The sequence below is a fragment of the Ranitomeya imitator genome, chromosome 3 (assembly GCF_032444005.1).
Source record: "Ranitomeya imitator isolate aRanImi1 chromosome 3, aRanImi1.pri, whole genome shotgun sequence".
NCBI lineage: Eukaryota > Metazoa > Chordata > Amphibia > Anura > Dendrobatidae > Ranitomeya > Ranitomeya imitator.
Window position 1 is genome coordinate 747,392,214 of NC_091284.1, and position 17,079 is coordinate 747,409,292.

At 43.5% G+C, this 17,079-nt stretch overlaps 1 protein-coding gene across 4 annotated transcripts in view; it reads right to left on the reverse strand.

Annotated features, from left to right (window-relative positions):
* Positions 1 to 17,079, reverse strand: part of NHLRC3 (NHL repeat containing 3) — a 54,182-nt gene that overhangs the window by 18,453 nt on the left and 18,650 nt on the right. For all 4 annotated transcript variants that reach the window (XM_069758927.1, XM_069758925.1, XM_069758926.1 and 1 more), the window contains exons 3-4: positions 13,876 to 14,028; positions 996 to 1,149 (exon numbers count right to left, since the gene is read on the reverse strand). In XM_069758927.1, coding sequence (XP_069615028.1) covers positions 996 to 1,149; positions 13,876 to 14,028 — 307 coding nt within the window. The remainder of the gene's footprint in view (positions 1 to 995; positions 1,150 to 13,875; positions 14,029 to 17,079) is intronic.

The following is a 17,079-nucleotide window of genomic DNA, read 5'->3' on the forward strand; positions in this document are numbered from 1 at the left end:
TGATATAACTCTCTAATTTAAGGGCATAAAAACTAAGAGTTTGAAAATTGCTAAATTTTCATAATTTCCGACAAATTTTTGTTTTTTTCACAAATAAATGCAAGTCATATCGAAGAAGTTTTACCACTATCATGAAGTACAATATGTCATGAGAAAACAATGTCAGAATCACCAGGATCCGTTGAAGCGTTTCAGAGTTATGACCTCATAAAGTGACAGTGGTCGGAATTGTAAAAATTGGCCCTGTCACTTAGGTGAAAACAGGCTTTGGGGTGAAGGGGTTAAATACTTGGGGGGTATGTTTATGGTATAAAATTTACTTATGACCAGTAGTGATGAGCGAGCGAGCTCAGATAACGTGTTCTCCTCCATGCTCATGTGCTGAGTGTCTTCAGCGTGCTCGAATAATATGTTTGAGTCCCAGCGCTTCCATGCCTCACCGATGTTCAAAAGCCTCAACACATGCAGCGGTTGTCTAACAAACAGGTAGTCCCCGCATGTGTTGTGGTTGTCGACCAGCTGCGAGACATGCAGCCGCGGGGACTGGAACATAGTATTCGAGCAGGCCGAAGACACTCTGTTAGCACTTGAGAATGCTCAGATAACACATTATCTGACCACGCTCACTCATCACTAATACATCACTAATGATACAAAAAAAAATAATACTAATGCAGAGAAAGTGCTTATGACTGACACATGCTCACACTGAGCAATGAGAATGGCAGAACAACGCATGTACCATCTAATTGCAGGAGCTCGCTCTGTGGTACGTAATAGAACTAATGGGGTAAAAATTCATAGTCATTTTGGCTACATAGCACGAATTCTAACGATCCATGAATGTTAAAATCTGGTTTGACAGGGCATGATTGGGATGTTAGAAAGATCCCTCCAAGGGCATGAGGAAATGGGCTTTATTAGTCGGAACTGGGTGTTCTACACAGAAAAATAGTAATTTTCCCAAATATGTACTAAATAAATTGTGCCGTTACCTTGCCCTACGTCCGTTATCCAGAGGGACTTCAACTGCTCCTCCTCAATCAGAGCGAATATACCATGGGGCATGTCAAGCGTGTTCGTCTTCCAGGCGGTTTCGAAGTATCCTTCCTCTGTAAACACCAGCACCTTGGACACGTTATCCCCTCTCTAAGGTGATTGACACAATGTGACAATATGGAAATAAGTTGTCATTTTGTGATTATTTATAAGGTAATAGAATATACTGGTGTCATGCTCTGTCCAAGGTGGACAGGCTTCTGTCAGGTCTCTTCCTTTTACAGAGGAGAGAGAGGTCCAGGTGTACAGAAACATGTCCTCTTTCCTCCATAAACAGCACCAAACATGTCTGCAGGTTCACCCAACGCCCTCTCATATCTGCACCCATGGCTCTGCCACGTTTGCCAAGGAAGAATGGTAAAATGTCCCATCCAGCACCACAAGTGTCCCCTCCAAAACCTATATTTCCCAGGTGCGTCTGCTGCGCTCTTCTTGCACGAACACAGCTGAGCAGCACCAAGGCGAAAACGAGAATTACAGCGGGACGTAACCAGGACCCATGGGGCAGGATTAGGATGTTGGGAATATTCCTTTAGAGCCTTAGGAAAAAGACTGCTCACTAATCATAATTTACTGTTTTCTAGTTGTATAGAGGAGAACAGGCATGATGGCCGCCCTAGAGTCATGTAAAGAGTATACAATAAAATGAAAAAAAAATAAATAAATACGTTCCACTATCTGGTTTTAATTCTTACAAATAATATGGGTGATGATATAAATAATACAGGGGATATATTCCCTTTATTTGTTGTCGACAACCTGTGAGTGCTGCACCAAGGAGAGGACACCAGCAGGTATCTGTGACAGACTTAGGCTAGGTTTCCATTGCGTTAGGGCAATCTGTTAAGCGCATAGCGCTAGCCGATTGCGCTAACGCAATGTTTCTTTTTGGTCCGCGTTCGCTGTCCCCGCTAGCGCAGATCCCCGATCTGCGCTAGCGAGGGACAGACCTTGGACGCGCCTTGGACGCTGCAAGCAGTGTCCAAGGTCCATCACAAAAGAACGGCACATTGCTAGCGCGTGCCGAAAATGGCACGTGCTAGCGATGCGCTATAGGCAGAAATAACATTGCTGTCAATGGGTGCGCTAACGGACCTGTTGCACGGCGTTAATTGCGACATTTTCGCCGTGCAACGCTGCCCGTTAGCGTTAACCCATTAACGCAATGGGAACCTAGCCTTAGGCTGGGCTCAGGTGGCCATTGTTAAAAATCACGCTCTAAAATGGACAAGACGAGTGCATGCTGCAATAATCTTCTACATGGACCACCGGTCTGCGTAGAAAACCACTTGTGTGAACTTGCACATGGTTGTGTACATGGCCAACATAATGACAAAATACGCTGATCGGACTGATCCCTAAGGCTTCACCTTCATCCTAGTTGGAGGAGCCACTCATTGTGCATATAAAACAGCACAGGATTAATGACGGACATATCAGTGGTACCTGACCGACCCCTATGAAAGTCAGTGGGATCCGTCAGGTGACCAAAGGTATCCATGGTACAACGACCCCGCTACCAGAGGCGACTGTATGATCAAATTGGAATCATTGTGAACATAACATAACAGAAAACTGCCCAATCGGGATAGTCCCATTTTCCTTGTTCCTATTGCAGTGTGCACATCATAGATTCAGACAAAAGGCAGCAAAACCACAAGGGCATACATGTGGGTAAAATCTGCATTTCCTAGCAAAGATCCAGGCGATTTGATTAAAATGGTAATTTATTTAGGATGAAAGTTTCAATTAAAAAGGGATAGATAAAAGATAAAAGGTGCAGTATTTAAGTAAAAATTCTGGCACACTGGCATGAGGCATGTCTAATCCAAAATAATACTGCACATTACACAGTCAGGTTTGCAGAAACAATTCCCAGGATCTTTTTATGCCTAAAAGATCAACATTCTCACACTGATAAGTTTTGTCCTTCTGTGATAGACTAGAAGTTTCTGTGCTGAATTGTAGTTTTCACAATATTCTGCTCAGTTGATAACAGAAATGTGCAACCTAGCATGATATATAATTATTACTAATCTAGGCAATAGTGGCAATTTATAAAGAATAATCTATATCAGAAGCAATGAGTAAAGAAGTACATGTAAAACAAACCAGAATATGTGTTAAACCTTAGATTCAGACTTTTTACTGCCTTGGCATTCCCTCCCGCAGCTCCATCAGGTAGTCACTTTAATGGCTTCCCATCAGTGTTGAAGGAGTTCCCAGAGGTGCTGAGCACTTGTTCACTTTACGGTCCAACTCATCCCAAAACACCTCAAATGGGTTGAGTTTGGGTGATTGCGGAGGCCATGTGATCGGACGCAGCCTCCATCCACCCTTGTTGGTCACATATTCCTTATATAGCCCCAGGTTGTGTTTTGGGTTAATGTCCCACTAAATGCAAACCATATGGGAAAGCATATAGTTGCAGAATGCTGTGGTAGCCATACTGGGTAAATTTGCCATGAATTTGGAATATATCACCAACAGTGTAAGCAACAGAGGACCTCACACCATCACACCTCACCCTCCACACTTCACAAAAGTGCCACATTTGTAGAAACCATCTTCTCAATTTTCTCACAAATACATGGTGAATGGTACCAAAAATCTCTAATGTTGAGCCATCAGACCACAGTGCAGATTTCCAATGATCTCATATCCAATCCTTCTGTGCTTGTCCCAAACAAGTTTCTTCTCGTTTGTGGTCGTCAGTAGTCGCTACTTTGACGCAATACGACCATAATGGTCTACTTCTCACAGTTTCCTATGGACAGTTGATGTTGAAATCTCTCTGCTACTTGATGTCTGTGCACCATTTATGAGTGCTCTTATCTGAGGCGCTGTAATAGTGACGTTTCTCAGGCTAATAACTCGGATGAGCTTATCCTCAGCAGAAGGTAATTCTTGTTCTCGCTTTCCTCAGGCAATCCTCATATAGTCCATTTAATCCCAGAAAATGATTGTGTTCATGAATGCACTTTTGGATACCTTCAAGGTTCTAGCAGGCTAGTTCATGTTAAATGAAAATGTATCAATCTGCTTTGTAATTTTGGAATCTGTCTGAAGTTTGTGTCAGACTGTATTATATTTTTGATATATGCCCTAATAAAAAGTACTTGATTAAAAAAAAAAAAGTGTTCTAACAATTTTTAGGACTGACTGACCTTCACGTCTTAAAGTAATGATGGACTGTGATTGCTCTTTATTAATCTGAGTGGTTATTGCCATATTCCGACTGAGAAAAATTTTGCAATAGGGCCCAGCACTGTATGAAACGGATTACCAAAACACAACTGATGGTCGCAAACACTTTCGGAAGGCTGATGATTGCACAAATGAACTTTTGATGAGGCATACCTCAGAGAGAGAGAGTGTTGTGAATTCCGCTCTTGGGCTCTCTCCGGTGGTTGTAAGTGGCACTTTTGTGAGTTCTGCTCTTGGGCTCCCTCTTGTGGTTTCTAGTGGTATGGCTGCTCCTTGGAGTTAGCTGTCATCAGCTGCCTCCACTTATCGTCTCTTCTGCTCGGCTATTTAATGGTATGTGCACAAGTTCAGGATTGCATCAGGATTTGGTCAGGATTTTTCATCAGTATTTGTAGCCAAAACCACGAGTGGAACAATTAGAGGAAAAGTATAATAGAAACATATGCACCACTTCTGCATTTATCACCCACTCCTGGTTTTGGCTACAAATACTGATGAAAAATCCTGACCAAATCCTGATGCAATCCTGAACATGTGCACATACCCTAAGTCTGGCTCTATCTTCAGCCAGTGCCACTTGTAAATGGTTCCTGGTTGGATTCACATCTCTGGAGTTCCCTGTTATCCTGACCAGTTCAGCTAAGCTAAGTTTTTGCTTGCCCTTTTCTGTCCATAGATTGTGGACTTATCCATTCTGTGCTTTCTATGTTTGTCCAGCTTATCAGTGTGAATTAATTCCGTCTTGCTGGAAGCTCTGGGAGGCAGATTTGCCCTCCACACCTTTAGTGAGGTGTGGAGATTTTTTGTAAACTCTGCGTGGATTTTTGTAGTGTTTTATACTGACCGCACAGTATTCCATCCTGTCCTATCTATTTAGTTAGACTGGCCTCCTGTGCTCATCCTGGTTTCATTCTGTGTATGTCTTTTCCCTCTCCACTCACAGTCATTATTTGTGGGGGGCTAATCTATCCTTTGGGGATTTTCTCTGAGGCAGGATAGCTTTCCTGCTTCTATCTTTAGGGGTAGTTAGCTCTTAGGCTGTGACGAGATGCCTAGGGAGAATTAGGAGCATTCCACGGCTACTTCTAGTGTTGTGTTGAGCTTAGGGACTGCGGTCAGTACAGTTAACACTTCCTTCAGAGCTCGTTCCATGTTGCTCCTAGACCACCGTATCATAACAGAGAGAGAGAGAGATAGAGAAAAACAGGCTTTAATGCCTGAACGGCGTGGCAACATTTCGGATATGGTATCAAGCTTGAGAAAGGATATTATTATCTCTATTATTGGAAGCCATTTGAACATTGGTTGGGAAAGCGCTGCACGACAACTGCGGTAATACGTGATGCTGTTCCAATTTTGACATTATATATATATATATATATATATATATATATATATATACACACACATACACCGTAATATACTTGAGTATAAGCCGACCTGAGTATAAGCCGACCCCCCTAATTTTGCCACAAAAAACTGGGAAAACTTATTGACTCGAGAATAAGCCTAGGGTAGGAAATGCAGCAGCTACCTGTGAATTTCAAAAATAAAAATAGATGCTCCATACCGTTCATTATGGCCCCACAGATGCTCCATATAAAGCTGTGCCCCACATATAATGCTCGGCACCGTTCATTATGGCCCCATATAAAGCTGTGCCCCATATAGAATGCTCTGCACCGTTGATTATGGCCCCATAGATGCTCCTTATAAAGCTGTGCCCCATATAGAATGCTCTGCACCGTTGATTATGGCCCCATAGTTGCTCCTTATCAAGCTGTGCCATATAGAATGCTGCTGCTGCAATAATAAAAAAAAAAAAAAATCACATACTCACCTCTCTTGCTCAGGATGCCGGCGCTTTCAATATTTACCTGTTCTGTCCTCGTGCAGCTCCATCTCCAGCACTGACGCTCAGCAGAGGGCGCGCACTGACTACGTCACCGCGCCCTCTAACCTGAGCGTCACTGCCAGAAGACGTTGGAGACGGAGCCGCACCGGAGGGAGGAGCAGGTAAATATCGCGCAGCGCTGCGCTCCCCGTATACTTACCTGCTCCGGCGCGGTCCCTGCTTCTCCCGGCGCTGCATCTTCTTCCTGTATTGAGCGGTCACAGTTACCGCTCATTTTCAGTCATGAATATGCAGCTCCACCTCTATGGGAGGTGGAGCCGCATATTCATTTCTGTAGTGAGCGGTGCCATGTGACTGCTCAATACAGGAAGAAGATGCAGTGCCAGGAGAAGCAGGGACCGCGCCGGAGCAGGTAAGTATAACTACACAGCCCCCGCTCCCCCTCCCCTGCCGACCCCCGGGTATGACTCGAGTATAAGCCGAGGGGGGGACTTTCAGCCCCAAAAAATGGGCTGAAAATCTCGACTTATACTCGAGTATATACGATATATATATATATATATATATATATATATATATATATATATATATCTCAGTGTTCCAAATTATTGTGCAAGTTGGATTTAAGTGTCAAAGATTTAATTGTTTTGTTTTTCAAATAAACTCATGGATGGTATTGTATCTCAGGGCTCAATGGATCACTGAAATCAATCTTAAACACATGTGATAATAAGTTTTCCAGGTGATTGTAATTAAAGGAAAACTACTTAAAAATGATGTTCCACATTATTAAGCAGGCCACAGGTTTCAAGCAATATGGGTAATAAAAAGGATCTCTCAGCTGCTGAAAAGCGTTAAATAGTGCAATGACTTGGTCAAGGGATGAAAACATTAGATATTTCACGAAAACTTAAGCTATGTGCACACGTTGCGGATTGGCTTAGGAATTTCTGGTGCGGATTCTGCCTCTCCTGGCAGAAAACGCACTTGCTGATTTGTAACGTTTTTTGTGCGCTTCCGCAGCGTTTGTGCGTTTTCTTGTGGATTTGCTGCGTTTTTTACCCCTGCGGTTTTCTATAATGGAATGGGTACAAAAAACGCTTCAGATTCACAAAAAAGAAGTGACATGCTACTTCTTTTAAACCGCAGTGTTTCCGCAACGGATTTTCCGCAAAGTGTGCACAGCATTTTTTTTTCTCATTGATTTACATTGTACTGTAAATCAATTGCGGATCTGCAGCGTTTCTGCACCTCAAAAAACGCTGCGGATCCGCAGAAAATCCACAACATGTGCACATAACCTAAGAGTGATCATCATACTGTGAGATTTGTAACTGAAACAGAGCACAGACGTGTTCATGCAGATAAAGGCATAATGAGGAAGGTTTCTGCCAGACAAATTCATTGGATTAAGAGAGCAGCTGCCAAAATACCATTACATAGCAGCAGTTATTTTAAGATGCTGGTGCCTCTGGAGTCCCTCGAACTTCAAGGTGTAGGATCCTTCAAAGGCTTGCTGTGGTGCATAAACCTACTATTTGGCCACCCCTAAACAGTGTTCACAAGCAGAAACGGTTGCAGTGGGCCCAGACATACATGAAGACTAATTTTCAAACAGTCTTGTTTACTGATGAGTGTCGAGCAACCCTGGATGGTCCAGATGGATGGAGTAGTGGATGGTTGATGGATGGCCACCATGTCCCAACAAGGCTGCGACGTCAGCAAGGAGGTGGAGGAGTCATGCTTTGGGCCGGAATTATGGGGAAACAGCTGGTAGGATGTTCTAAGGTTCCGGAAGGTGCGAAAATGACCTCTGCAAAGTATATAAAGTTTCTGACTGACAACTTTCTTCCATGGTATAAACAGCAGAAACGCGCCTTCAGGAGCAAAATCATCTTCATGCATGACAATGCACCATCTCATGCTGCAAAGAATACCTCTGAGTCATTGGCTGCTATGGGCATAAAAGGAGATAATCTCATGGTGTGGCCACCATCCTCCCTTGACCTCAATCCTATAGAGAACCACTGGAGTATCATCAAGCAAAAGATCTATGAGGGTGGGAGGCCGTTCACATCAAAACAGCAGCTCTGGGAAGCTATTCTGACTTCATGCAAAGACGTACAAGCAGAAACTCTCCAAAAACTCACAAGTTGAATGGATGCAAGAATTGTGAAGGTGATATCAAAGAAGGGTTCCTATGTTATCATGTAACTTGGCCTGTTAGGAGGTTTTGGAGTTAAATAGCTTTTTTGTTCAGTGAATGTGACCTCCTAATGCTGCAAATTCCACAAATGAGCATTTTCAGTTCTTTAACCCCTTAGTGACAGAGCCAATTTGGTACTTAATGACCGAGCCAATTTTTGCAATTCTGACCACTGTCACTTTATGAGGTTATAACTCTGGAACTCTTCAACGGATCCCGCTGATTCTGAGATTGTTTTTTCGTGGCATATTGTACTTCATGTTAGTGGTAACATTTCTTCGATATTACTTGCGATTATTTATGAAAAAAACGGAAATATGGCGAAAATTTTTAAAATTTTGCAATTTTCAAACTTTGTATTTTTATGCCCTTAAATCAGAGAGATATGTCACGAAAAATAGTTAATAAATAACATTTCCCACATGTCTACTTTACATCAGCACAATTTTGGAAACAAAATTTTTTTTTGTTAGGGAGTTATAAGGGTTAAAAGTTGACCAGCAATTTCTCATTTTTACAACACCATTTTTTTTTAGGGACCACATCACATTTGAAGTCATTTTGAGGGGTCTATATGATAGAAAATAATGAAGTGTGACACCATTCTAAAAACTACACCCCTCAAGGTTCTCAAAACCACATTCAAGAAGTTTATTAACCCTTTACGTGCTTCACAGGAACTGAAACAATGTGGAAGGAAAAAATGAACATTTAACTTTTTTTTGCAAACATCTTAATTCAGAACCATTTTTTTTATTTTCACAAGTGTAAAAACAGAAATGTAACCATAAATTTTGTTATGCAATTTCTCCTGAATACGCCAATACCCCATATGTGGGGGTAAACCACTGTTAGGGCGCACCGCAGAACTTAGAAGTGAAGGAGCGCCGTTTGACTTTTTCAATGCAGAATTGGCTGGAATTGAGATCGGACGCCATGTCACGTTTAGAGAGCCCCTGATGTGCCTAAACAGTGGAAACCCCCCACAAGTGACACCATTTTGGAAACTAGACCCCTTAAGGAACTTATCTAGATGTGTGGCGAGCACTTTGAACCCCCAAGTGCTTCACAGAAGTTTATAACGTAGAGCCGTGAAAATAAAAAAATCGCTTTTGTTTACACAAAAATGATCTTTTTGCCCACAAATTTTTATTTTCACAAGGGTAACAGCAGAAATTAGACCACAAAAGTTGTTGTGCAATTTCTCCTGAGTACGCTGATACCCAATATGTGGGGGTAAACCACTGTTAGGGCGCACCGCAGAGCTTGGAAGAGAAGGAGTGCCGTTTTACTTTTTCAATGTAGAATTGGCTGGAATTGAGATCGGACGCCATGTCGCGTTTGGAGAGCCCCTGATGTGCCTAAACAGTAGAAATCCCCCACAAGTGACCCCATTTTGGAAACTAGACCCCCCATGGAACTTATCTAGATGTGTGGTGAGAACCTTGAATGCCCAAGTGCTTCACAGAAGTTTATAATGCAGAGCCGTAAAAATAAAAAATATTTTTTTTTTCCACAAAAAAGATATTGTAGCCCCCAAGTTTTTATTTTTACAAGGGTAACAAGAGAAATTGGACCCCAAAAGTTGTTGTCCAATTTGTCTTGAGTATGCTGGTACCCCATATGTGGGGGTAAACCACTGTTTGGGCGCACGGCAGAGCTCGGAAGGAAGGAGCGCCGTTTTGGAATGCAGACTTTGATAGAATGGTCTGCGGGTATTATGTTGCATTTGCAGAGCCCCTGATGTACCTAACCAGTAGAAACCCTCCACAAGTGACCCCATTTTGGAAACTAGACCCCCCAAGGAACTTATCTAGATGTGTGGTGAGAACTTTGAATGCCCAAGTGCTTCACAGAAGTTTAGAATGCAGAGTCGTGAAAATAAAAAATATTTTTTTTTTTTCACAAAAAAGATTTTGTAGCCCCCCAAGTTTTTATTTTCACAAGGGTAACAGGAGAAATTGGACTGCAATAGTTGTTGTCCAATTTATCCCGAGTACGCTGATGTGCCATATGTGGGGGTAAACCACTGTTTGGGCGCACGGCAGAGCTCGGAAGGGAAGGAGCGCCTTTTTGGAATGCAGACTTTGATAGAATGGTCTGTGGGCATTATGTTGCGATTGCAGAGCCCCTGATATACCTAAACTGTAGTAACCCCCCACAAGTGACCCCATTTTGGAAACTAGACCCCCCAAGGAACTTATCTAGATGTGTGGTGAGAACTTTGAATGCCCAAGTGCTTCACAGAAGTTTAGAATGCAGAGTCGTGAAAATAAAAAATATTTTTTTTTTTTCACAAAAAAGATTTTGTAGCCCCCCAAGTTTTTATTTTCACAAGGGTAACAGGAGAAATTGGACTGCAATAGTTGTTGTCCAATTTATCCCGAGTACGCTGATGTGCCATATGTGGGGGTAAACCACTGTTTGGGCGCACGGCAGAGCTCGGAAGGGAAGGAGCGCCTTTTTGGAATGCAGACTTTGATAGAATGGTCTGTGGGCATTATGTTGCGATTGCAGAGCCCCTGATATACCTAAACTGTAGTAACCCCCCACAAGTGACCCCATTTTGGAAACTAGACCCCCCAAGGAACTTATCTAGATGTGTGGTGAGAACTTTGAATGCCCAAGTGCTTCACAGAAGTTTAGAATGCAGAGTCGTGAAAATAAAAAATATTTTTTTTTTTTCACAAAAAAGATTTTGTAGCCCCCAAGTTTTTATTTTCACAAGGGTAACAAGAGAAATTGGACCCCAGAAGTAGTTGTCCAATTTATCCCGAGTACGCTGATGCCCCATATGTGGGGGTAACCCACTGTTTGGGCGCACGGCAGAGCTCAGAAGGGAGGGAGCACCATTTGACTTTTTGAGCGCAAAATTGGCTGTCGTGTTTGGAGACCCCCTGATGTACCTAAACAGTGGAAACCCCCCAATTCTAGCTCCAACCCCTAACCCTAATCCCAACCTGATCCATAATCCTAATCACTAACCCTAACCATAATCACAACCCTTACCCCAAAACAACCCTAATGTCAACCCTAACCATAACCCTAATCAAAACCCTAAATCCAACACACCCCTAATCCTAATCTCAACCCTAACCTCAAACCTAACCCTAATCCCAATACACCCCTAATCACAACCCTAACCTTAACCCTAATCCCAAACCTAACCCTAATCCCAAGCGTAACCCTAATGCCAACCCTAACCCTAATACCAACCCTAATCCAAACCCTAAACCTAATCCCAGCTCTAACCCTAACTTTAGCCCCAACCCTAGCCCTAACTTTAGCCCCAACCCTAACCCTAAGGCTACTTTCACACTTGCGTTGTTTGGCATTCCGTCGCAATCCGTCGTTTTGGACAAGAAACGGATCCTGCAAATGTGCCCGCAGGATGCGTTTTTTGCCCATAGTATTGCCGACGGATCGTGACGGATGGCCACACGTCGCGTCCGTCGTGCACTGGATCAGTTGTGTTTTGGCGGAGCGTCGGCACAAAAAAACGTTCAATGAAACGTTTTTTTGTACGTCGCATCCGCCATTTCTGACCGCGCATGCGTGGCCGTAACTCCGCCCCCTCCTCCCCAGGACATAGATTGGGCAGCGGATGCGTTGAAAAACTACAGCTGCTGCCCACGTTGTGCACAATTTTCACAACGTGCGTCGGTATGTCGGGCCGACGCATTGCGACGGCCCCGTACCGACGTAAGTGTGAAAGAAGCCTAACCCTAAATTTAGCCCCAACCCTAACCCTAAATTTAGCCCCAACCCTAACCCTAAATTTAGCCCCAACCCTACCCCTAACCTAACCCTACCCCTAACCTAACCCTACCCCTAACCTAACCCTAGCCGTAACCCTACCCCTAACCTAACCCTAGCCCTAACCCTACCCTAACCCTACCCCTACCCCTAACCCTACCCCTAACCTAACCCTACCCTACCCCTAACCCTACCCCTAACCCTACCCCTAACCCTACCCCTAACCCTAACCTACCCCTAACCCTATCCCTAACCCTAACCCTACCCCTAACCCTAACCCTACCCCTAACCCTAACCCTAACCCTAATTTTAGCCCTAACCGCTGTTCTCCTGCCGGCCGGCAGATGGAGACAGATGGCGGGCGCACTGGGCATGCGTCCGCCATGTTCTTCTGCCGGCGGCCAGGAGGAGCAGCAAGAGGATCCAGGGACCTAGGTGAGTATGCTAGGGTCCCCGAATCCCCCTATTTCTCTGTCCTCTGATGTGCGATCACATCAGAGGACAGAGAATTACACTTTACTTTTTTTTTTTTTTTTTTTTTTTTTGCGGTCGCCGGTAAACAGTTAATTACCGGCGATCGCAAAACAGGGGTCGCTAAAACCGACCCCCGATCATGCTCTTTGGGGTCTCGGCTACCCCAGGCAGCCGAGACCCCAAAGATTCTCCCGGTGCCGGCCGGCGGGCGCACTGCGCATGCGCCCGCCATTTTGAAGATGGCGGCGCCCACCGGGAGACACGAGGAGCATCGGGGGAGCTAGGTGAGTATTGGGGGGCCACCTGGGACCCCTTTTCTCTGTCCTCCGATGTGCGATCACATCGGAGGACAGAGAAATTAAAAAGAGATCGCTTTTTTTTTTTTTTTTTGCGATCGCCGGTAAACGGTTAATTACCGGCGATCGCAAATGCGGGGAGGGTTAAAAACCCCCCGAATCATGTTCTCTGGGGTCTCGGCTACCCTCGGCAGCCGAGACCCCGGAGAAAATCGGCCTGTGGGGGGCGCTATACACTTTTTCCACAGCGCCGTTAATTAACGGCGCTGTGGTTTAAGTACCCTTAGCGGCCGCCGTTAAAAGGCGTATCGGCGGTCGCTAAGGGGTTAAAACATATCAAATGTATAGAAATTCTACTGTGCCTAATAATTTGGAACAGTGCATTTTGAGTTTTTATTTATTTTGGAGATTATACTGTTATCATTGGGAGGTTTCTTCAATAAAATTCGATGTATAATCCAACGGGTGATGACTTTTATTAGACTGACTGTCATTTGCACCGACCATTTAGGAAAATCCGAGAAAAATATAATTTGCATAATAATTTGGAACATGGTGTATATATGATGGGAATGCTCTGTTAATTCTCTGTAAAATCTCAGGGATTGTTATTACGAAGGATATAAAGTGCATTCAGTAAAAAAAAGTTACGCAAAAATTCACAACCGGTCACTCTTCCTGCGCATTCTTCTTATGTATTATAGACAGAGTCAATAAAAATACCATAAATAGTAGAACAATCGGGAAGTTGTGGGTGACTTGCTGGTATTCTATCCAATAAAGGATAAATCGCGGGTCACGCACAACTTCCGAAATGTTTTACTCCTACATTGGTGTCGCCAACCTTTGTACCTGCAGCAGCCCAGATCTACCTATAAGACCTTTACAGTGTTGGGCCTCACACAACCACATGAGGCGAGCGGTGCCGCCTTTTACTTAACGCTGTGATTTGGATAACACCCTATTGCTCTTTACTTGTTCCCGCAGTCATTTCCTAATAAATAACAGAAGGTAAGGAATACCTGAGCTACGTAGACCAATGAGTTCAGATGATCCACAGCCACGTCGTAGGGCACGCCTGTAATCAACTCGGGGTTCCTGGGCCAGACGGCATCCAGTTTGTACAGTTGTTTTGGTGCAAGTCGTAGAAAATCAAAGACTGATTTAACCCGGACCTATAGGAGATATAGTTGTAAGACTGAGTATCATATACAGGACGCCATTACGTGTCTATAAAAGTATTGAGGCTCTAGTACAACTGGAGGATGCAGGAATACCAGCGATGGGCACTATACAGCAGTGGCCCCAACCTTATTTACCTGGACAACCGCATTCAGCTCTGAGATAGGGTGGAAGGCCACATCCAGACCCACTGAAGACCCCGTAGTGACATACTGCTCCACTCCCAACAAGCAATGCTACCTCCAGATTACTTCATTTATCCCTAAACTCCCAAGACAAAAGTCACCATCTTGAGACACCCTCTCCATACCGGTTTGATAACCCTGGTGCTAATGCCACGAGCCACAGATTGGGGTCTCCTGCTATGAAGAAGGCTTGGTAACATAGAAATACAGCCGGTCACCATTGTTTCGAGAGATTTTATACATTTATCAAGCAGCAATCAGCGAGGCGTCTTGTCTAGAGCCGGGTGCGCAATTGTCTGAACTAACTAAGCCAATGCATAAGAATACTGAACCAAGCTGCAAGAAGGCGGCAGCATGTATTTTTTTTGCAATTAGCCGTGCAGGCAAGCACACACAATAACAGGTCAGTGTACACAGGAACCTAGATTATCACAATTGTTTCAGAGGGGTGGAAAAATGGTTCTTTCAATTTCTTATTCACCGCGGCGCGCTTCCTTATCGGGAGCGAGCAGTGTCAGTGACGTCATGACCTCACACGGAGATGCATCCAATATATCGGATGGGGCAAGTATGTGGGGCCCGAACATCATTTTACACTGTTAGGATGTTAGAAGGGTTAAAAGTTTAGCAGCAATTTCTCATTTTTTTAGAGAAATTTACAAAACCTGTTTCTTTAGGGACCTATTCAGATTTTAAAAAGACTTTGGAGGAGCCTATATATTGGAAATTCCCCAAAAGTTACACCATTTTAAAAACTGCACCCCTCAAATACTTCAAAATTGATGTTAGCAAAAGGTTTACCCTTTGAGGTGCTTCACAGGAATTAATAAAAAGTGGAATGAAAAAATAAAAGAACAAAAACCTTTTACCTTGAAAATGTTGCTTTAGACCCCCCCCCCCCTTTTTTTTTAAACACAGAATAGCACGACAAAATGGACCCCTAAATGTGTTACCTGGTTTCTTCTGAGTGTGTCGATACCCCACATGTGGTCAGAAACCTCGGTTTAGACAGACGGCAGGGCTTGGTACAGAAGGAGCACCATTTGAATTTTGGAACACAAATTTGGTTGAAATAGATTGCAGGCACCATGTCGCATTTGCAAAGCCCCTGAGGTACCAAAACAACAGAAACCCCCCACAACTGACATCAATTTGGAAACTATAGCCCTCAAGGGTTTTATCCAGGGGTATAGTAGGATTTGAACCCACAAATAAGACACAGAATTTGATAACATTAGATCGTCATATTGAAAATGTTAAATTTTGTTCACGACAATGTTGTTTAAGCCCCAAATTTGTAATTTTCACAATAAATAAAAGGATAAAACAACCCCCAAAATGTGTTACCCAATTTCTCCCAAACATGATAATACTCCATATGTGGTCAAAAACTGCTGTTTGGGCACATGGCAGGGCTCGGAAAGGAAAGAGCTATTTGTCTGGAATAGATTGTTGCATTTGGAGAGCCCCTGTCATAACAAAAACAGCAGAAACCCCCACAAGTGACCTCATTGTGGAAACTAGACCCCTCAAGGAATTCGTTTAGGGGTGTACTACCTACAGGCGATTCATTAAACTTTATAGCATTTAGATGGGAGAACAACTAAATACTGTTTTAGCATCAAATTTATAATTTACACAAGGGGTAGTAGGAGAAAAACGACAGCATAATTTGTTTTGCAATTTATACGGAACGTGGCAATACCCCATTTGTAGGTCTACACTACTGTTTGAGCACATGGCAGGGATTGGATGGGAAGGAGTCCGACTTGGCTTTTAGGCTACCGATTCCATTTGGATAGATTGTGGGGTCCATTAGCAGAGCCCCTGACGTGCCAGAACAGCAGAACTTCCCCAGGTGACCCCATATTGAACACTTCATTGCCTAAGGAATTCATCTGGGGGTGTAGTGAGTATTTTCAACCCACACAGCTACATCACAGAATTTTAAAACATTGGGACATGGAAATAAAAATTACATTTTTACCACTAAAATGTCTCTTTTTTTATTAGCTGCAAATTTATCAGTTACACAAAGGTTAAAAGGTGAAACAGGACTCCAGTTTACTTAGCAATTTCTCACTCAGAAAGAGGGGGGCATTTGGATTTGGGAGCGCAGAATTCACTGGATTTTATGTTGGAGCAGTGTCGTTTTTCCACAGTCTTTGTTCTGACAGTAGAGTGGGAACCCCCTATATTTTTCAAGTGACAGTTGACGGACCTGAGTTTGGGCTGGTTTTGTCTGGGTTTCCATGTAAATCTCACAAAAATGTGATTCAGACAATACCCCAGACGGATCCTCTCACTATAATGAGACATATGGAGGAACTTCCGTTTAGTATCTGGTAGTATCCATCTTATCAGGCGTGCACAGACCTGTGATCACCCACACTGGTTTGCTAAAAACACTAAAATGATGGGACACTGCCAGAACACAGACCAGTCCAAAGTGACTCCATCTGTCTCATAAGCGAGTGGTTCCATAAGGGTTTTGTCTGAATCACAATTTTGGGACTTTACACGGAAACCTCGACGTAAGTGCTCAGCGTAGAGTGCAGGATACATGTGAGCGGAGCCTTGTTCCGATTATTGTGAGGTGGAATGAACAAATAGATAGCAGTGCAAGAGTAGTTATTTTTATTTTTGCACGGGTCACAGTGTGGTACAATTGATTAGACGGCTTTATTCTTCGGGTTGGTGCGATTACAGCGATACCAGATTTATATCTGGCTTTCATGTTTTGCTGCTGTCAAAATGTAAAAATGCTTTTTTATAAAAAAAATATTTTTTCATCGCCATATTCTGAGAGCTGTAACTATTTTTTTTCCGGATGAGCCATATTAGGGCTTGCTTTTTGCA